The following is a 22159-nucleotide window of genomic DNA, read 5'->3' on the forward strand; positions in this document are numbered from 1 at the left end:
AAAAGCTGTGTCTATCTGTACCTGTTTTTGAGTACAGCCATCACACTCAGACCAAGGGCCAAAAGAATTCCAGCGGCAATGGACTGGAGGGGTAGGGCTGCTCCAGTAGCATTTTTTCAGAGAGAGAGAGAGAGAGAGAGAGGATAATCATCAGGGATTTCCATCCATAACCATTAGTGCAAAACTTTTCTAAACAACAAAGCAGGCCCTCAACAACAATTAGGGGTATGATCAGGATCCCTCTAAAACCACTTGGATTTGCTTTTCACGTGTGAGAACAAAATCAGTCCCAGCTTGGGCTTTCTGGTCACTGAAAAGAAAAAACTAGATACTATTCACATAGCCTGAACATCAGCAAGGACTTTGTGCAAACATAATACCAGCTTCAAGGACCAGTTTCACATTGCACAGCAGAGAGAGGCCAGATCACATCTGGAGCTCAGCAGGGAGCTGCCAGGGGCTGTGTGTACCATGGCATGCAGCAGACCTCCTCACAGCAGCTCTCACCCAGTTTGCCCATGGGATGCACTGAGGGTGCTACCTGCCCCTGGGATCGGGGCTGGCTTGCAGTAAACTGAGCTGTACTTCACAGATGTGTGCCACTGTGGCTTATTCCACCACTGTGTGCTCTTTTCCCAAAGGGCAGCTGACTCCTCTGGGCAGAGGTAAGGGACACCAAAATGCCCATTCTTGTCACCACTGAAGGCAGTGGCAGCACTGACAGCAAGCAGTGCCTCCTTTCCCAGGAGATGTATCTGAAGACCCATTTAAGACCTGCCCCATGTCACACACAACAGAAGTTGCCTGTTAAACTATGCATGGTTAGTCTTCAGCATGTAATTTATTGAAGAAATATTCACCTGGAAAAAACAGGAAAGAAGCCTGAAACTTCCAGCAACAGAAAAAGCCCCAGGACCTGGGAAAAAAAAAAAAAAAAAAAAAAGAGCAAAAGCAAACTTACTTTGCTTTTCTGCTTTTTCTGTTTGCTCATACAGCTGTTCTAACTTTCTGCAATCTTTACAGTAGTCAGCTTAAAAAATAAAGGAGAGCATCACAGTGATTTTCCTGAGCTTTGTCGTGCAAGCTCATTTTTTAGTTTTCTTCTTCCTTGCAACACTGCCCAATTACATTTTCAGCTAATTATTATCTTCAGCATATAAATTTATATTTCATTGCATGTTCCATATCCATTTCATCAGTACAAATTAAGTAAGCAATTGTCTTACCTTCATGTTAGATTAAATACTCAGATATCCAGTGATTACCAGGGAAAATGCACTTTCACTCAATTCAGCAGCCAAAGGAGTCAGTCAGTCTGTCTGCTGCTGTACATTTCTTCTCACTCTGCCTTTCTGTTCTGCTTTTCTTTCCCTAAAAAGGCTGAATATTGCCAAGGAATTTTAATCTTAACCCATCTAGTGCCCTCCAGGGACACAGCCTGCTTTAGGAGCTGCTCAGTGGTTTTAGGACGTATAAATCAAGGTTTGGTTGTACTGATTGGGGTTGGCACGAAGCTGTGAAGAGCTCTTACTGGAAGAACAATTGCTTTTTCCTTATCTTCTCTCTCACAGCTTCTTTCCTCTGCACAAGGCTTTTCAGTGATCCCAGGCCAGTCCTGGTGTCACATACACTACCACCACAGCTGACTCCCCAGCTTCAGTAGGAAAAGCTGACCTAGAATTAAGCTGATGTTGCTAAGGTTTAATTTTCATCACAAATCTTCAGTCTCCACTTTGGCAGTCATGCTGATTTTTGCGACCAGCTCTCACACTGAAAATCAGCTTACATATCTGAATGCAAATTTTGGCCAATTCTGGCATGGTCTTGCTTGTGAAAGACTTCCTGAGATCATACACAGCCCCTAGTTGCAGTGATACATCAACAGCTGGCTTTTTGTATGGATGCTCTTACAGAAGTAAGAAAACTTCACTTTCTCTTTCCACACTCTGCCATGACCTTTTGTTTTTTCCTTTTGACTTTTTACATTTTCCAGAGCTGATACATTCCAGTAACAGCAAGAAAATGCAACTGCTGGGGAAATTTCCATGAACTTATTCTAGTGGAGGCTACATGAAGCCCTCACGGAAAAGCAGCACCCCTATCTGAAAACTTCATATACTACATCTCAGATACTACATCTATCTTGGACAGTTTAACACAACCCTCAGAAAACTAAATGCTTCATGTCACAGCATCACTAGATGGTGACTTTTAAACCCTGCACTCTGTTGGTATGGTCTGCTTTCCTTAAGAAGATGCCTAGATCTTGGGTCACGTTACTCCATCCATGCAAGGGACCCCTATGTCCACTCCTCAGAAGTCAGCAACCCCAGAGCCAGTCTTTGGGACTTCTCAGGTTTAGTAACTATGAATCTCTTTGATAATGTAATTCATACACTTTCATCACTTTTGTACCTATTTTATTGCTTTTGATAAAAATCCTCATGCTCCTATTAAGTTTTATGACCAACTTGGATGACATTGTCAGGGGTCATTTGCCTATGAAGGAAATGATTAAAAGCAAGTTAAGCCCTTTAATAGCTGCCCAGAATACAGGAACTCCAAAGAATATTTTATCTCTACAGACATACATCTTGATCTTGCAGTTAGCTGTTTTAATGGCTTAGATAGCAATTTCACTCTCTGTAAGTACATCATTAGCTATAATAACCCTCAAGATAAATATATACTGTAATTTGCTCACAAACAAAACATGCAAACAAACATAAAAGAGGACAAATACAGCTAGCAAAGCAAGTATGTACAGTGATGGGGTCTGCTATTAATTAATGGGTAGTAAAATAATTTATAGTTACAGTTATCATATTCAAATGAGTTTATATTGGTGGGATGTCTTGTTGCAAGAAGCATTTCAGCAAGACAAAAACGTTGCTTTGGCAGATGCTGTATATAAAAGATGTGTTCTTTTAGCACACAGTTTCAGGTACTTCAACCTAAAGACTTTATCTTCTTTCATGTGGAAACAGGATCTTACTTTTTTATTGATCCTGGCTACAGCAGTAACAAAAGCAGAGAGACTGAACTGGCAAGGTGGAAAACAGAGGGAAGAGGTTAGAGGTGAACTTGGGTTTCTTTTAGGACTGTAAGTCCACAGGTCTCGATGCACTTCAGTAGTTTGCAGTGGATGGATGTTCAGTCTCCTTTACAACAGTAGGGCTGTGAATGGTTGATTCCTCTTTCATTTCATGGGGTATTTATGGTTACTTTTTTCTACTTAGGATTTTGGCTCTGGACCATTTAGATAGTTTCCTGCTTTTGTGTATTGTTGAAACTTAAGACTACGTGCAGTTGCATGATAATCTACTCACACTGAAATTTTGTGGTGAGGTGCTACGCAGCACCTAGCACATTCCCAGTCTGACTGATAGACACTTCTACGATAACAGAGTATAATAAAAGGCCTGGTTCAGGGAGCTCCCCACTTAATTCCCCTGACTGCACGGTAGTGAGGGATGGAGGGTAAATTTCAGAGAAGATGAGGCTGATTTTCTCTTACTGTTAGTGAAAATGGCAACAATCTACTAAACATTTTGCAGTTAAATGTGTTTTATCATAGCAATTTTCGGTTCTTGCTAAATACTTCTATGGTCTATTCAGAAATAAACTGGTTTTAGGACTAAAAATGACGGTTTAGGGAGTAAAAGAGGAGTCATTTGAGACACACAAAGGGTGAGCCATAAGGCAAGGTATTTCTTGTCTTGAACCAAATGATAATTCTAGCACAAGAATTATTAATGCAATGCTTCACTTGCTGGGCTAATGGTATCCCGCCTGGTCTGGAGACAGCATGAAATGGTATTGTCTGTGTTTTACTTCACACTAAGGTCAGCCAGAATATAATTGTATTAGCGATATTTCCCTGCAGACTTCCAGCCTTTTATAGGATTGATGCTAAGGTTACTCAATAGTTTACCAAGCTTTAAATAGTCTCATGTCTTCATTGTCCAAGTTCATTATGTATTATGGCCCTAAAGGCAGTCTGTGCTCTGTGGCTGCTGCAAATGCCAAGGATCGAGTGACAACTGAGTGGAGAAAAAATATCTTGTCATTATGGTTTTAAATTGTGGAACTGACTTGGAGAGTTTTTGGATTTGTTTCTCTTTGCTAATGGCATCTCACTTCTTTAAAAAAAAAATTTAATTGCCTGTTTTGTTTTTAATGTATTTGTCACTTTTCAAGGATTAATGACAATGCCTTGGGATGTGTCTCTATGAAATATGCCAAAGAGCATTAATGCTGTGCTAACTGTAATGCAAATTATTCTGTCTCAGGGGACCCCATAGAAGGATATTGCCTTAGATACTGGAACCTATGTGCTGCAGAAACTACCCCAAAACAAGCAAGGGCTGTGAGAGTTCTGGTTTGAATGAACTGGGTTGAAAGATAAGAGCTCATGTTATTATAATTCAAAATTCAGAGAGCTTTAGTGGTATATAGGTAATAAACCAGACCTGCCTAGAACACAGACATTTCAGCCTGTGTGTACACAACAGTCATCACTGGGGAAACAAATAATTACTGTTCTTTAGAGCTAAGTTCTGATCTTAGGACACAAGACATGGTGAACAAATTTGGTAGTCTGAAACTGCCCCAAATGGTGAGTTAATATTCTGGTTTTTTCCCACACCTTTGCCTGCTTTCACTTCAAATTCCCATCATGAGTTCCTTCTGCATATCTGGTGCTGGATTTGGCACACCTGATTCCTCTTTGTGAGCAGGTTTAGTTTATTACAGTGACAGAAAATAAATTCAGCAAAAACACCCTGCATGTTTTTTGTGCTGTTTTAATGAGTTAGATCATCTCCCAGGAAGGTCTGGCGGCCAACAGACCCCGGGAGAGGATAAAAATGTACAGCCACGGAGGGAAGAGAGGGGAGAAAAGAGTTGGGAAGTGTGAGAGAAGGGAGGGTAGCAGAAGAGCCTTCTGCTTGCAGATGCAGCCAGTCACTGCACCTGCTCAAGTGCCAGCAAATCCCCACCTTGCAGAAACTTTTCTGGTTATTGCTCATCCTAGACTAGCAGATATAAACCACCCCATTGCTCACCACTTCACAAGACTCTCCTGGACAGCATGGTGGCATCCAAATTCACCCTCCTATCTAGTGGTTGATTGCCCAGACAGGCCTGATTTAGGTGTTAATTGAAGTTGAATATTTATTTTTCATTTCTACAATTACTTATACTTGCGCCCCTGAGACATCCCACTTTCAGGCTGAAAAAACTGTGAAGGTTCAGAACATCTCTGTCTCAGGAGATGATTGCAACTGAACTATGGATAGTAAATTTGAGTAAGATGTTCAATGGCCTTCATCACTGAGGGTCAGGAGCAGGCTTAGGTCCACCCTGAGTTCTTTTCAACCTGAAAATTGTGCCCACAGAGTTCGCAGGGATCAAAACAAACTCTTTTGAGAGCTCACCTGCCAGCTGCATGCAGAAGAAGAGGCATTGTGTCTATAGCAGATCTATATGCTCTCACATGCATGCCCAGCCACAAAGAGGCTCAAACATATATAAAACAGGTGAATTTAATGAACCAGAGAGCTGGTCTCATGATCTTAGCAGTTTAAATAAGCTAACAGAGGAAGTCATATGAAATGGGCTAAATGGAAGTATTATTGCATTTGTGTTAATAATGACATAAAACCACACATATTGTATGAAGGAGTGTATCAGAGGTTAAATCACATGGAGGATTGCAGAGCTGGTTCCAAGCAACTGATCCTCAGAGCAAGACAAGGTCAATTTTTCACCAGTATCCAATGATTTAGGGTTCTGTTTATTTTTTTCTTGTACTCTTCTACATTGTTTAACTATAAATTTAATTCATGCAGTTTAATAAATTCATAAGCAGCTTTAAATGAGTGCCTGAGACAGCAGTATCTCAAGCTGATGATCCAGGTCTCTTTTAGCCTAATGTCTTGGTGCTTTTCAAAATATCATCCCTTTCTGATTGTTCTTTGTAGAGTGAATAGAATGTCAAACAAAGAGAATGTCAAATCAGCCACTAGCAACCTTGCCCATGCTTTTATATTTCTGGTTGTTTCTGAACCAGTGGTGTATGTCTGCTACATATTTTAGAATTACTATTGTAACTAGCTGGAAAATGAAAATGTTTCAAGCAGCAAACTTTGAACAAGTCTCTTTCATCAAAATCCATCAGTCTCTGTCTGAAAATTTCCAAGTACCTTCAAATTAAAACCTAAAAAATGTTTTTCCATAAGTAGAACAAAGATTCCTCTCCTGTAGAGGAGAATTAGGGAAGAAAATGAAGGCAGGACTTCAAAGAAACAGATCTTATTAGAATGTCTTCTTGAACTACCACATTTTTAGGACAATCTAAAATTCATTAAAATTTTGCCAGCTTACTCAAGAAGCCAGTAATTAACCCTAACTGCTACTGTGAAACTTTCTGGTATCAGCTTTTGTGGATGTATTCCAGCTGGAACCAAAGTTCAACAAATAAAGTAACTTTTTCAAACTTTTATAGGGGCAACTGTGATACAGAACATTGTGTAAAACCAGAAATAACACAGCGTTGACTTTTGCCCTCCCTGATTCTAGGCTGGCTACGCATACAGCAACCATCAGACTGCAATAAATGAAAAAAACATACCAGTAATAAGAAAGGGTTGATATAGTTGCAGAGATTCACCTGAGCTCCCAGAGAAATTTAGATGTGCTCAATATTTTTTACTTCTTCCACAACAAGCTTATAAGTCCCTAAAATTGCCGTGATGTCCTTTTGCAAGTTATTCTGCCTTCCATCTGTACTTGCTGTTCAGCTCAAAGCAGCAGTACTGAAGCACAGGGTCAAAGTACTCCTTTAACTTTTTTTTTGTGTGTGTATATATGTGAATACATGTCTCCTTCTGTGTCTCTATTTATGATGTACTTTGTTATTTCCAGATATAAAACCCTCAGACAGTTTCTGCCTACCAAGCCATGCAATTACCAGCATGTACTAATTTTGATTAGTATAGAAAAAAGTTGGAGTTTTCTAAATTGGAAATATTTTTATCAGGTCATGGAGACCATATCACCAAATATCTTTGAAAGAATCTGTATTTCTGGAGATTGCACTTGTTCTTAGCCTGTAAACATATCCCATTCAGTGCTGCTATGGTCGAAGACCATCACAAGAATGATTGGAAGTATAGTTTTTATAATATGGGCAGAGGTTCTGTAGAACAACCAATAGCTAGGAAGAAGTATTCAGCAAACAGCAATATCCAGATTTTTTAGAGCTAGCAAATGACTTTGAGATTTTTATAAATGATGAAAAAATAAGAAATAAATACTGATTATTCCAAGGACAGAATGTAAAATGTAAGGCTTGTGATAGCACAGATGAGGAAGCCTCCTGTTTCCTCCTTTGTGTGGGCTTATGGCAAGAAAGGTATGCACTTCTGCCCATTTATTGATTACTATATAGTATGTCTCCCGAGGCAGTAATGAAGCCAGGGGCAGGGAAATAATGCCACATAAAAAAAATTCATCAGCCATAAGAAAGGTACCTTGAGACAGGCTGGTTGTTGGTTTTGACTGAAGTCAATAACAAACTTGTAAAATAGTTGAGAGACTCAGCAGAAAAAGTCAATTACCAATGTTGTTGCTTCAAGGGTTTTTATTATGCTGTTAAAATACAGTAAGACAGAATAAGTAGGCTTGGACTTGTCACAGTTTTGTGACCTTTTTTAAGGTGCAACACTCTTTTGGGTATTTTTCCCTTCTCAAGAAGTCATTTTTTAGGCTACCTCTCTCCCTAACACATGTTCAAGCTCAACTGAAATACATTTCTAATTTAGAGCAATTAGCTAGCAAGTAGTAACACTATAAACCAAATCCAAAACTGTAAATACTGGCATGTTCTCCATCCTCTGTGTAAGTGCTGCCAAAGCTGAGTTTGCCCTGCTTCATCCAAAGGCAGCCTTTCAAAGACAGAAAGGTGCTAAGGTGCAGCTCAAATCATATCAATAGAAGCTACTTAACCAGACATTTCGGAAAACCTTTCTATGTATTAGCTGCCTTGGCAGGCAGACTAGTACGAGCACCTCCCTGTGCACTCCCAGCTGATGCACAGCCTTCCACTCCAGACTAGCTGTGCTACATGTGGTAGTCTAATCTGGGTCTTGTGGCCAGAGGATTGTGAGATTCACATTGTGAACAGGTAAGAAAAAATTCAAAAAGCTCAATTTTTTTCTCTGTCCTTTTTGCACACACTAATAAGGCCGGGCACAGTTTTGTCCTCTATTTTTGTTAAAAGGAAATAGTGCAAGAGGGAAACTGTGCTTGGGTGTTAGTTGAATTCCCTGACGGAGCCATATGCCTCAGTTCCAGTAAATGCAAAGATGAAAATGCCTAATACAGGGAAAACATATGCCAAAATAAACTGCAGAGCTGAGCTGATCTTTGTTAGCAAAGCAGTTCTACTTAGGGAAGGTTCTCAGCTGGTGAAAATAATAAAACATGTCAGTGATCCTGATGAAGGAAGGTGAGCTTATTTTACCTAGGGAAACAGGCTTTATCTCCAATAAATATAGAACTTGCATTTGTCCACTTTGTTCCATTGCACAGCCCTTTTTACCTACACTTTGTGTCTCACATCTGGCAAACTCCAAATTTACATACAGGGTAAAGAGTACTATGAAGTAATGGGGTTTTCCACTTGAAAGTAAGCTTGTATTTTTATTTCTAGAGAAAGGTCAGAGTGACCAGGAAAAGCAGTCATTTGCAGTAGTCCCACAGCAAGATAAACGTAAATTCTTTAGGATGACTGAAGTGAGATGTGAGATTAATTAAATAGCAAATAATAGGCTTATTTTACCATTTTTTCAGATTAAACATGAGCGCCATAGTTTTCTCCAATGTTTTCTTCTCTGACCTTCTACTTTACTGCAGACACATGTATTTTCTTCCCCCAAACATTAGCTCTAAACTAAACGTGAAATGTATGAACAGTAAATATTTGTGAGAAGTAAACACATATTTCTGAAAGAAAATCAGATACCTGATATTTAGCTAATTTACCTGTTCTGCATGGCTTGATATTTATTCACACACTGGGATACTTCTAATTGCAACATACATGAAAAATTTGAAAATGTGCTGTACCATGTACATGCTGTACTGGTGCTCTTAACACTAACAGGTGCCAAACCTGGATGGGTGTTGTAAAACTGAATTACCGGCTTACCTTTGGAGACAGACAGTACTATAAGGCATGCATGTCCGTTTCTCCAGCTACCCAGAAGCGTTGCAGGAGGAGAACAGCATCATGTTCTAAGAAATGGTACTGAGAAGTAAAATCATTCATATACTTTTAATAAAGATAGTACCACTCACATATGCACTTGAAGCATAGCTGAGTAACATGTGGAGGGAATGTGATGGCACAGATACACCTAGGCAAGTGTGTAATTCCACATAAAGTGAGAAAATTCAGAGGGTAAGGTAGCCAGCTGTTTGAATCTAACTTTAAATTTAAGATAGATTCCTTTCCTGAGCTTCTGGCAAAGATTCTTACTTCAACAATTCTGCAGGAGTTTTTCTTTCCCACCAGTTGAGATTATATTTCTTTTGCAAAGAGTATGTCCATGTATATCATTCATAGCAGAACATTTGAAATTATAAAAGAATAGACACTGTAAGTTATATTTAGACACTCAGCTTCCAAGTTAGCAAATTTCAGCCGTAGTGTCTGGGCTTAGATATAGGCTGTGTTTACCTATGAATGAGATGAGCTTTTGATATTTTTTTTAGTAAAAACAAAAGGAAAGAAAACATTGCTAGTACAGCTAAGTGTGTATCTTCCATGTTTATATGCCTGCACAGAGAGATACACACATATATACACACATGACTGGGCAACAACTGCCACTCTTTTGTTCAGAAACAAAACTTCTGCATTTAATGTCCTTTAGAATAATTCTAAAAATGCAAGTCAGAGACGTATTTTACCCCGGGGAAGGATGGATGTTTAAAATGCAGGTCTGTCAGCACAAGGCAAGCTTGTAAGGTAGAGGCCATAGCATTTATTTGGCCAACAATCATAGTGGGAAAAGCTGACAAAATTTGAAGGCAGAATTTGTGAAGATCTGACTTAACTTTTCAAGTATAAAATTGGTCAAACGTGCTCGTCTAAGAACATGACAGCCAGGGACATTAGAGATACAGTTATATCTTTATACTTAAGGGCCTCTTATAAAATCACAGCATTGCTAAAGTATGGCTGGGAGGAACTTCAGAAGATCATCCAGCCTATTTACCTTCCCACTACAAGAACCATTACATCTATGCCATTTCAAACATTTGCCCAGCCTTTTTGCAAAAACTCTAGAACTATCTGTGGGAAAATTAAGTCCAGTGCTTTGCAGTCTGTACTGGTACAAAACTTTTCCTAACAAATTGAAATATTTTCTGCTGCAGTGTAAAAGGAACATGGTTAAAAGCTGGACCTTTCCACCTGGAATGCAATGTAGGCTACAGTTCTGGACTGTGGTGGCTCAAATGCTTTTTGTCTATCTCCAGTGAAAATTCTGTTCCAGGCTTATGTGTGCACACATTCCTGCATCAACAATGCAACAAAGTTTTAAGACAACAGTATCAAACAAAACAAAATAAATATAGGTTGTTTCTTAACAAAATAATACTAACAAGACAAGAATATTTTGTTGTTCTACAACTGGAAGTGAAGAAAATGGCTGTCACCTTGTAAAGGAACCTGTGGCTTTCTCCTATGCGCCCCTTCTGCTGCTCAGCCCAAATCGCCATGCAACCACTTTCTGCAAGCTTGAGGCTAGCCAGTAACCCCAAGACTTACCGCTTTAGCGCAACAATGCCCTACCAGCCTCTAATATATCTAAGCATAAGCATGAAAAAAAACCCTAGGGAAATTTTAAAATTCTGAATGACACTGTTGCACTGTGTAGTAGGTGTACCCAAGGTTTGTAGCTACCTCTGCTGTACAGAGGCATGCCGTTCCTGTTCCCCTAGCTAGACAGAACAACAAAGATAGATTTTAAGTGGTGTTTCTGGTGGGGAAGGACCCAGGATTCACCCCCACCCCCACCCCCCCTCCAGCTATCCTAAGGTAAAGTTAAAGGCAGCTGAGGAAATGAGTGGGGAGCTCTTGCCCTGCTATGTTTGTGATTGTAGTCGTACTTTGACCATGATCTACCAAGTATTACTGTCTACCAAGCATTTGTCACTGGCCTGAAGGCTACTGTCTGGTCTTTAATGCTAAGGAGTGGTAATAAAACAATGTTGCTTTTCTAAAGCAGCATACCTATATAAGCACAGCTCACAAGGGTGGTAGAAGAGATGTTATGTAATCAGCATGAACCTATTCATGCTATGACAAATACAAAGGATGACTGACTGAAAATTTCCAATTCAGTATAGAGAAAAACACTCAGAGACTTTCTTTACTGTGAGTTTGAATAATGGACTTTTGTTATTAAATGCTGGCATTGATTTCTGTGTACTACATGTAAGGTCATATTTTGTGCTGTTTTCTGTGGAAGAGTCTCAATGCATGGGAAGAGTATGTAGTTGTGATAAAGGGGCTCTTCCCATTCAGGACTTGTTATAGGACACCACAGTGTCAAATGTATTTTATACATACTGTATATGCTTTCTTGTATGAAGAGGTTTTATGATTTTTTTACCATTTTCAGTACATTTTAACAAGCAAATTCATAAGTTAGCAACAGTTGTTTAATTCTCTTCCATCTATTTTCATCTTAAAAAATTATAAAGCCTTTTGTATTATACTCATTAGTCTCTTAGCAGGATGCAACAGCCTTTTTCATAGCATTTCTGTTTGCTCATATTTTCTGTTATTGTCATAAAGATTTAAAAACTGTACAGATAATATTGTTTTCAATTTATTAATCTAATTTACTGGTACTGTTAGTGTGTTTCTACAAAGTTGTTTAGGACAACAGTTTTACTTGAACTATACTGTCATCTTGTGGTGACCAGTGTCTCTGGTTCAAATTCACACATGAAAGTTTCCTTTACAAACTGAAGAATCTGGATACTATACAAATAAAGTCATGTTTCTTGTGGCTGCTTGGTAACAGAAATTCAGTGTAGTTTCTTTCCCACTAATTCCAATCGAGTTCTCTACCTCTGCAAATCAAGATCCAGAGACAAGGGCATCCAAACCGACTGTCATTGAAAATGTTGCCCTTGAATCCCTCAGTTCTCCTGCAGCCTTCCTGAGACATTGTTACCTAGGTCAAAGTGATCAGTATCCAAGAGGGTACTGAAAGGCATTCCTTTGACCTAAAAGATCACATTTAGAAATAAAGACTTCATCTTGTCTGCACCTCTGAAGATAATTGGTATCAATCACTGACTAGTTTCTAGTCTATATGAAGCTTTAATCTTCACTATTCCTGTCCCTTGAAGTCATTCCTGTTTGTGCAAAGGGCGCTACACATGCACAATGACGACATTAGACAGAAGTTGCTTGGATATCAGTCTTGCATTTGGTACACACAAGTCCTTTCAGCAGTGTTCAGGTTTCACAGAACCAGTACAACTACTCTATTTTTTGGAGCAAATACCACCATGGCTGTACTGCACCCTGGTGATGGCGTGATGTAGTAGCATGACACCAAACCTGTGCTCAATAAATGCCACCGAGGTTCTTCGGTACTCATACCCATCTTCCTCTCTACTGCCTAGCCAGCCCTGGTTTTGGTCTCCCTGACCCTGAGCTGGACTTATCTGTAAGACTGCTCTGCTCCAGTTGTGGGAGGGACTGGCAGTGAGTGCTTGGGCAGAGCAAGGAGGTCAGGAAGGTCTATGGGCCTTGGGTGGAATCAGCTTGAGGCAGAGGGCCTTATACCCCAGAGGGATGGAAGAAAAAATGGATGGGCATATTCGGTGTGGCACTTCGGTTTTTCAACCCCAACCAGATTGCACAGGCTGCAGAACATGGTGCTAGGGGATACAGAAAAGCATTTGCCTACGGTATTCAGTAAACTCTGATCTGTAATAGGATCAGTGTTTGCGGGCATGACAGAGTCGCTCCCATCACCGGACCTGGCTGGACTAGAAGTGCTGTGCAGCGAAGAGGGTCACCCGTGGAGAGTCGGCCAAGTCACGGCAATCACACCAATATAGCTACATGCCGTGCTCACTTTATTAAACAAACAGGTCATATTTATAACTTAAACCAACCGCTCACATGACTCTACACACCGGTGATTCGATAAAAGTTTCTGGTCATGCGGGCGCCCGTCGGTGAGCATGCTGCAGGCGCCTGATCACAGTGTGCCGATGAGAGTGTGTTGATTTGTTGATTTCTCAGTTCCCAGGACTAGCTCTGCACCTGGCTTCTTGGTTGTGCATAGCTTGTTTTCTTTCTCACATTGCTTGTTCCAAGGACAATTTAAAGTTGCTCTGCAGCTTCAACTAACAGGCCTGGGTTGTCCAACTTGGACAATGGTAACATATGTCCTTGGTCCTTTAAAAATTCCTCTACAGTGCGGAAACTGTGATGGGACACCAGCTGCAGTGACAGACTATTTCCGACATTAAAAAGACAGTGCTGAAATCCAGGCATTTTGCCTTCTAGATTTTTAACTACTTCTTTATGCATCAAAGAAGAAGGGTAAATTAGCCAGTGCTGAATTTAGGCTATGCCACTCAGCAACTGCCAGTACAGGAGTCTGTGGGGTTTGAGCAGGCTGGAGTTCACTGTGGGTGCTGAACTCTATCCTCATCTGCGACCCGCATGGGGGCTAAGAGCTTCTGAGATGGTACTGGGTCAGCCACAGTTCTGCCCATTCTCCACCCTAAAAGTATCCAATGTTCCTGAATACTAAAGACTACTGCATTACAATACCAAAAATCTTTCTATCCTAACAGGTTTAAAGACATGTAAATGAACAAGATTATTTTTATCGCACAACGGACAAGAATAATCCCTCCAGCAGTATATCCTTTCAGGCAGCCAAACCAACATACTTCCTTTGGAGGCTGTTGCCATGGCATCTGTCCAATGTCTTCACAGCATCTTCCAGATTTCTGAGATCTAACAAGAAAGAATGAGGAAAGGAGACAGCAGTCAAATGCCACACAGCAAGGTTGCTGGGAGAAATATGATTCCGGCCCGGTCTGTAGCATGTATTCATACTGTTTGAGCTAATCAGGTTTTCTGTGGCGTTTCATCCATAGGAGACTGAGTTTTCTCTTTTGATTATTGGCAAGACAGAACTGTTATTAAAATATTTTCATTAAGTCAATCAGGGCAAAATTAATTTTACCTAAAACCAGTCACATATGTGCCTAGCCTAATGGAAGGAAAAGGGTTCCTTGCAAGGATGATTTTCCAGCCTACTTTAGACACCAAATTTAAGATGGGACGATTTACCCTCTGGAACCATTTGTCTCTCTCCTTTAACAGTGGCATCATGGATGGACTAAATGCCTGGATTTTCAGGTGAAGTAAAATGAATGTGAGCAAACACCTCTGCCTTAGGTGTTCCTTCGGTGATAGAAATTGCCAACCAAAATGAAGAAGCTCAGTGAACAGCCAGGGCCACACCTTTGTGTGTCTGGAAACAATGCTGCTAAAGTCAAAATGGCTTTTTGCCCCTTCCCTTAACATTAGCAGAGGTCAAAAGCCTCCCAGCACATAAATTAGCAGGAAAGGAATTCAGGGAGAGGCCACACTCAGGAAACAAGTGAGATAAATTAACACTGAGATAACCATACAAGGCTGATTTGTCCAGGAGTGAAAATGCAGCAGACACAGCTTCACTGCTTTGGGGATTGTGCCATGGGATGATCTCTTTTTCTGGACAATGAGCTCCATGTTACAGGGGTTCAACTGTCCACACATTCATTGTGGCAGAGCTCACAGTTTACAGGCATGCGGCAGGTCCAGAGAAATGTATTTTGGAATAACTGCATTTTTATTCAGTAAACAAGAAGCAGAATGAATGAGAACTAGCCTGCCAAAGAAATACATACTTTTATCAAGAGCTGTTAGACAAGGTTGTATACTTCTACAATCAAGGATAAATAAACTGGTTTTATCATCAACTTCTGACTTTGACAGGACAAGGTGTTGAACTGGGGATAAGAAACACAACTTTCTTCAGTTTCTCTCTGTCCATGTTATTTCCCCCAAATTAACGCTTCCAAGATAAAACTGTGTGTAGATTGTGAGTCTACTGAAGATGTGTGGTCACCTGGCATGTGAGAATTTAAATGAATAAAACCTGACTTTGCATTAACAGTGTCCATTATGGTGCTTTTAACTGCAGGCAGACTGGCCCCTACCATGGGGCGGCCAGGATGGGGTCACAGACAAGGAGACAGCAGGAGAGCTGCCTATTTTTTAAGGCAGTTCACTTCAAAAGTATGTATTACAGCCAAGAGTACCTTGTCCCTAGATTTCATTCATTCATTAGAGTAATTTTCACTGAAGTTGTAAGTAGGGCTAGGGCTTGACTCTGCAATCTGAAGCGCAGCTGTAGGCACCTCCGAAGAGCAGCACATGCACTACTGCAGAGCAGCAGCACTGGAATTAAAAATTACGTGCCAGCATTGCTGTCTAAACACCAGAATTCTTGAACTCTGATTTAGTCTTTAACTATATGTGCACAGAGTTTAGGTCAAGCTGACCCTCTAGAGCTGTCAAGAATGACAAATGAAGGGGCTTCTAGTGAAGGGGGTCAGCCTCGGGAAAGACAGAACAAAGAGCATGCTGTCTCTGTGATGGAGGCCATGCACACTTAAGACTATCGTGGTCACGTTAAACTCATGAGTCAGCACCGACGGCCTTCAGCCTGCCCTGGGAGTGAACTATCCTCATTGTAATACAAAAAATCACACCCCTAAGGGAAGGTCCCAGGCCCACTCAGACCCTTCCTCAGAGAGCATGCTATAGGTAATGGATATGCAGATGTGTGCCAAATCATCTGTATGGACCTCCCCTCTGGGCAACGAAAGTGCAGTAACGTTTTGGGTACGTTCGTAACTTTGTACTGCGGCATGCTGGCTGTGTTGCCCAGCACCCAGACTTGCCGGGCTCTGCAATAAAGCAGCGTCTCCCCTCAGTGTGTAGGCCTGGCTTGCTGCACGCCTGCAGAGGACAGCACGGCAGCCTACGTGCACGGAGCCCTTCCTTCACCCGGCAGAGACTATTTACGCCTCAGCCGTTACCCCCGGGAGCCGCGGGGCCACAGCGTAGGGCACACTGCGACACCCCACACACCGGCTCTGCCGTGGTGCCACGCCGCACGCCGCCGCTTTCCGTGCCCGAGCCACCGCACGCAGGGGCCGCGCGTGCGCAGCCCGGCCGCCGCCGCGCCGCGCGGGAGCGGACGTGACGTCATCCCCCGGAAGCGGTTGCCGGGCCGTGGCGGAAGCGGGGCGGGGCTCGGTCTCTTTGGTGCGGGCGGCCGGAGAAGATGGTGAGGGCTCGGGAGCGGGTGCTGGGTATCCGCGGCCATCCGCCTCCGCGCCCGGCCCTGCGGTGCCGCGGGTCTTGCCTGGGGCGCGGGGGAGCCCTGCGCTCTGCTGCGGCCGCGCTCGGCGGCGGGACAGCGGGGCCGGGGCCTGAGGGCCTGGCGGCGGGGGCTCGGGTGCGGGCGTGGCGCGGCGCGGCTCGGCTCGGCTCGTTCCGGGCGGGGAGGGCAGGCTGCGGTGGGGTGCGGGGCCGTGCCGCCGCCCGGGCGCAGCCGGGGTCTGCTACGTGCTTGCTGCGGGCCGGGCCGGCGCTCTCCCCGTGGCCGAAGCAGCCGCGCGGTAACGTGGCAAGAGGGGCTTCCAAAGGAAGGCTTCTGCGGTGAGTGCGGCTGCTCTGCTTCTACAGGAAGGAGCAGTTTTACTGGTTGTTAGCGATGAGTCTGGGGGAGATGGGAAGGGAGCTGGAGATAACCGCGCGGTGTGTTCGTGATATTCCGGCATAGGGCGGCGGGTGGGGTGGAAGGGCAACAGGAGGCGCAAGGGAATGATTTATAAAAATGGAGGCGACCTGTAGGCGAAACTGGGTAGATGTTTCGGAGTTCAGTATGCGTCTGACGTGTTTATTCGGCTTACTGGATTTGTATGTATTTTTTTGTAAGCTAATTTTTCTTTCAGTTACGTGATGGGTAGGTGTTCGACATTTTCAACATGCTGTGTCTTAAAATGCTTTTCAGACGAAGGGTACCTCGTCATTTGGTAAGCGGCGAAATAAGACGCACACATTGTGTCGTCGATGTGGATCCAAGGCGTACCATCTGCAGAAATCTACCTGTGGGAAATGTGGTTACCCTGCTAAGCGTAAGAGAAAGTGTAAGTAACAAACTTTTTAACTGACTTTTTAAAAATTTGTGAGTTTTTGCTTTTCTGGTAGTCTTGACTTTTTCCAGCCAAGGAGGAATACTGTGTCATCTTGCAGTGTTTGGAGCTTTTTTAAAAATTAATGCATATTTAACTATATTCCAACATTCGGTATTACTACACAGAAATCTGCTTAATTTATGATTTTTTTTTCTTCTCTCAGATTGAATAATTGTGCTGTACAACTGTAATGTGCAACTTAATTATTTGGTGCGGATGAGTAAAAGTAACTTGTATGTTTTAGATAACTGGAGCGCAAAGGCTAAAAGACGCAACACCACTGGTACTGGTCGCATGAGGCACCTGAAAAAGGTCTACCGTCGATTCAGGTATAATATTTTATTACAAGCTAGTGTGGTGTGAAATCCTGCATAGATATCACTACATTAGAAAATACATCATTCAGAGTTAGCATACGCTTAATGTGGTATGAAACTCTTAAATATATAATGAAATGATGCTTTATATCAGTGGCTGCGTATTATTTGAGGATAAAAAAAAGCTCATTTACTGTTAAGACATAGGTTGTATAATAAGCTCTGATTCTCTTAAGTGTAGATAGTACAGAGCACAGGTTATTGTAATAAAATGCCCACATTTAGAAAGATACGCTTTGTGTAGTATTGCATGTGTTTGTGAGTCTGTTAAATTGTCAGTTGTGCTCAAGTGTGGGTTTTTGTAAGAGACAAGTCTTGAAATGCATTCCAGTCCCCTTTTGCCCACAAAAACAAAAGTCAGGACTAGAATAACTTCAGTAGTAGCTCTCTTATTTGGAATTCAGTTAGTAGTAAGTATGTATAACATCACAGGTTTCTAAAACTTGTTACAAAGCTCTTACTTGTATTTAGAAGGCAATGGTGAGGATATTGTGCTGTTAAACTTACTCCTTTGTAATGACCTCCATGTTCTAAAACTGAGCTCTGTATCTTCTGGCCTAATAAATGAGAAATCTGGATGGAAAATACCAAGTAATGAAAGGGTCTTGTCATGAAAATGTAGATGGGATTTAATAGCGAAAAGTAGGAGTCTTAAGACCCAGACCTGAGTGTAGCTGAGGGATCCATTCATCTGTTTTGGTGAGCACAGTCTTAATCAGCAGTGGCCAGAAAATGCCTTAGAGTGTGCAACAGCGGCCTGCTTTCCACTGGTGTTGTTGAATAGAAATGTTACATCCAAAAGGGAACTTGGTGCAGACCCTTATTTTGTCACACCTGTCTTAACCTATGGTTGAAAGCACAGAGGATTTCTGTAAGAAATGAACTTGTGCTTCACAAACATGAGATCTTTTGCTGAGTTGCTTAATAGGAACATAAAGTAAGGAGTGCCTCCAGCAGGTGTAGTGTGTGTGATGCAGTCTGGCCGTGTTCACTCAGTTACTGAAATCTTCCTGTTTGAAGAAATCAAACTGCAGCAGAAGAGAGCAAAACCCACACTGCTTATTCCAAACATTTATTAATAAAAGATGTTTATTAAAAATGTCTGGACATACCAACTCCATGGTGATTTCAGTGCATTACTGAGATAAGCTGGAAGAAGCTGGTGAACTTGATCTAAAACATTAGTTGTCAGAAAATAACCTGGAGCAGTGATCATCCTTTCTAGAAGTGGTAACCATATTTCTACTTGCAGGAATGGATTCCGTGAGGGAACTACACCGAAGCCCAAGAGAGCAGCTGTTGCGGCCTCCAGTTCATCATAAAGGCTCATCTGTTTGTTAAAATAAATGGTCTTACCCAGGACGTGTCACTTTGTGTGCATGTTTTACTTCAGTGAAATGCAGGAATTCTGAAAATACATGTATTTACACACAGTTTTTAATGCTTTGAAGCACCTCATTACAAGCAATTTTTTAATTGACTTTTCATTTGATACCACCTTTTCCTTGAAAAGGACCGTTATCTCTGTGTTGCACTTAAAGAGGCTTGTGCGTGTTACTCAAAAGAGCTTAGCTGCAAGAGGAAGGGAATATTGGCACTATGGACTTGCCCACATTGCCTCGTGAGTTTCATTCTGCCCTAGCTGGTAGATTTAGAATTTTATCTTTGAGATAGTAACTTGAATAATGGCTCTACATGCTGTTCTGGGAGGCAATAGTTAAAGAGGGGTTTCCAGCCTTAGTCATTCTCCACTGCTGTGTGGTGCTGAGAGGTCTGCAGAGGTATTGCTTATTCAGTGGGTTGCTGCTGCTTGGGCAAAAAGTAACTCCAGGTGTGGAGCACGCATACTGCCAGGCACAAAGGGGTTAGAGATCTGTGGTAGTTGCGACAGAAGTTGTCTGAATGGTCTGGGGAGGTTGGTGTGGAAAGCTCGTGCACAAACAGATCTGAATTAACTGTGCTGGGTGTAGACAAACGGCAGGTAGTAACAATACAGAAGTAAGGCACTTCAGGGTGGTTGTGGATTGGTGCCCAATGGATTGGTACCCTGCATGGTGTGTTACTGGGCTTCTCAGCTGGCTTTCAAACTGCTTTTAAAAAGTCATAAGGTGATATAAAAGTTTGGGGAATTGCAGTAAGCACTGCAAGGGTTCAGAGGCTTTTCAGGTGCCTTGAAGAGAAAACAACACCAAAACTTCTGATGCTTTAAGTTTCTGAGGCTGTTCTTACTGTGACTCCTCTGGTTTCATCATGAAGTTCAGGAAGCAGCACACCACTTTGTCAGTACTGGAGGATCAGCAGCTAACCTACCAGCTTGAGCCAACCACTGAAGACATTTTCAGCCAGGTGTTAAACGGGAATATATTTGACTGCACTTTCTTGCATTTTTAAATGTAGTACAGGTAATGCTGTTGGATACTTGAGTGTATCTAGTTGGGCTGTTCCTAAACGAAAGAATAGCTTCCTGCTGTTCCTTTTGTATGGAACAAACACTGAACACTCTGCTTTCAACAGGTCCTGAGAGTCTGAAAGTAAGCAGTGGTGAAGCTGTTCAAATGCACTTTGCACATGGTACGTGTCCATGTATTCCTAGAGCTCAGGAGTGCATCTGAAATGTGTTACTTGGTGATACACTGGGAAACAAATGCAGGAGGAAGTAATCATAAAGGTGTTCATTGTTACTCTCAGAGTGAGATTAACCCCTCAAAGCATATTGAGAACAGGTCAGCCAGGCTCTAAAGGGCTTGTTGGGCAATGGTAGTCGGACAATGGTACAGCAGGTATTCTGGCTATGGGTGGGAATTAAAAGTCTTTGCAAAGTCTTACATGATCTTGGGTGTAGTGTAGGATTTTTGTTCTGAGCAGTCTGTTGCGTTGACCAGCAAGTGTGATGTAATAATACTGCAAAGGCAAGTGCTTAGATTTGCTGCTGCTACCTGTTAGCTCCTCAGTGTGAACTACGCTCCCAAAACATGTGCATTTGTATAATACGCAACATAACAAGGTTACAGTGATTGAAACTTGCAATGGCTTGCAGTAACTTTGAAGACTCTCAAACTTCATTTCAGGGAGAATTTTGCCTACAGCAAGAAAATTTTATGGACAAGGAATTTGACAGCCACTGTGGTTTCAACTGCTTTTTAAGTGTGGGGCAGGATATTGGTTAATTTGGGTCAGGAATTATACTGGATATAGATCCTGAAACACAGTTCTTTGTAGTGTTTTCTTAAATGTTGAAAGCTGGACTGCCTTGGTTTTTCAGTATATAATCTTCTGTTGAAATCTTACTAAAAGCATGTTAAGGCTTATCAGTTTGAACTGAACCTCTGCATAGGGATGGGGGGGGAGAATCAGAAAGGAATGTAAAACACAGGGGTTGAGTTAAGAACGATTTAATAGGTAAAGCAAAAGCCACGCATGCAAGCAAAGCAAAGCAAGGAATTCATTCACAGCTTCCCATGGGCAGGCAGGTGTTCAGCTGTGTCCAGGGAAGCTGAGGTCCATCATGCATAATGTTACCTGGGAAGACAAACGCCATAAGGCCGAATGTCCCACCACCCTTCTTTTTCCCCCGGTTTACATACTGAGCATGATGCTCCATGGTATGGAATACCTCTTTGGTTAGTTCAGAGCAGCTGTCCTGGCTGTGTCCCTCCCAATTTCCCGTGCCTCTCCAGCCCTCTGGCTGGCAGGGCCCAAGGAACCAAACAGTCCTTAATTTAGTATAAACATCACCCAGCAACAACTAAAAACATCAGTGTGCTATCAACATTGTTCTCACATCAGAGCCAAAACACAGCACAGCTACTAAGATGAAAATTAACTCCACCCCAGCTGATACCTGGACACACACTCAGAGGGCGATGCTGGTAGCAGTGTGCTGTGATCCAGGAGAGCTCAAAGGGTCCCACTTAGGACCACTGATTATAGGGTTGCAAGATGATTGGCTTTAGTCAACTGTAAATTTCCATTCTAGCCACAGTCTCGGTTGGTAATTTTTTAAAATTCCAGTAACAATGGTACTGCTGCACTTTGGCTATGATTCAGGTAAGGAATGTTTCAAGGCTCTCAGGGAATGACTGATCATTCCTGCTTACGTTCCCCACCTTTTTCAGGCAACAGGGCATCCTGGTAGCGTCAGTGCTGTTTAGCTATGCCAGAGTTGCTAGTACAGTCAAGGGATGCTTAACTGCACAACTCATTACACAAAGGCCAAGGCCTAACAGGAATCCCTGATATCATAGAGCAGCCCAGATGAGGGAGGGAAATGGACCACCACAGGGTCTGAGGTTTTTTTCAGTCTCCAGCTTGTAAGTGGGAATTCAGCTTACTGCCATGGAGCACTATTTCATTTGTGTTGGTTCATAGCGAAAGGATGACAAGACATAACACAGCTGTTCAATGCATAGTGA

General features: G+C 42.1%; 2 protein-coding genes and 1 non-coding gene across 3 annotated transcripts in view; 2 read left to right on the forward strand and 1 right to left on the reverse strand.

Annotated features, from left to right (window-relative positions):
* Positions 1–1779, reverse strand: part of C7 (complement C7) — a 23349-nt gene extending 21570 nt beyond the window's left edge. Inside the window, exons 1-3 of the mRNA XM_037374344.1 lie at positions 1227–1779; positions 861–916; positions 22–97 (exon numbers count right to left, since the gene is read on the reverse strand). Of these exons, the coding sequence (XP_037230241.1) occupies positions 22–97; positions 861–916; positions 1227–1232 (138 nt within the window). The 5' untranslated portion in view covers positions 1233–1779. The remainder of the gene's footprint in view (positions 1–21; positions 98–860; positions 917–1226) is intronic.
* A 14590-nt stretch (positions 1780–16369) lies between these two features.
* On the forward strand, positions 16370–19116 carry RPL37 (ribosomal protein L37). Its single transcript, XM_037374273.1, has 4 exons — positions 16370–16457; positions 17187–17322; positions 17615–17699; positions 19000–19116. Exons 1-4 carry the CDS (start codon positions 16455–16457, stop codon positions 19067–19069), a joined length of 294 nt encoding a protein of 97 aa, XP_037230170.1. The 5' UTR covers positions 16370–16454; the 3' UTR covers positions 19070–19116.
* On the forward strand, positions 18817–18898 carry LOC119141947. The gene has a single exon (XR_005102102.1). It is a non-coding gene; the product is annotated as a small nucleolar RNA SNORD72 (small nucleolar RNA).
* Positions 19117–22159: the final 3043 nt, after the last annotated feature.

The sequence above is a fragment of the Falco rusticolus genome, chromosome Z (genome assembly GCF_015220075.1).
Source record: "Falco rusticolus isolate bFalRus1 chromosome Z, bFalRus1.pri, whole genome shotgun sequence".
Taxonomy (NCBI): Eukaryota; Metazoa; Chordata; class Aves; order Falconiformes; family Falconidae; genus Falco; species Falco rusticolus.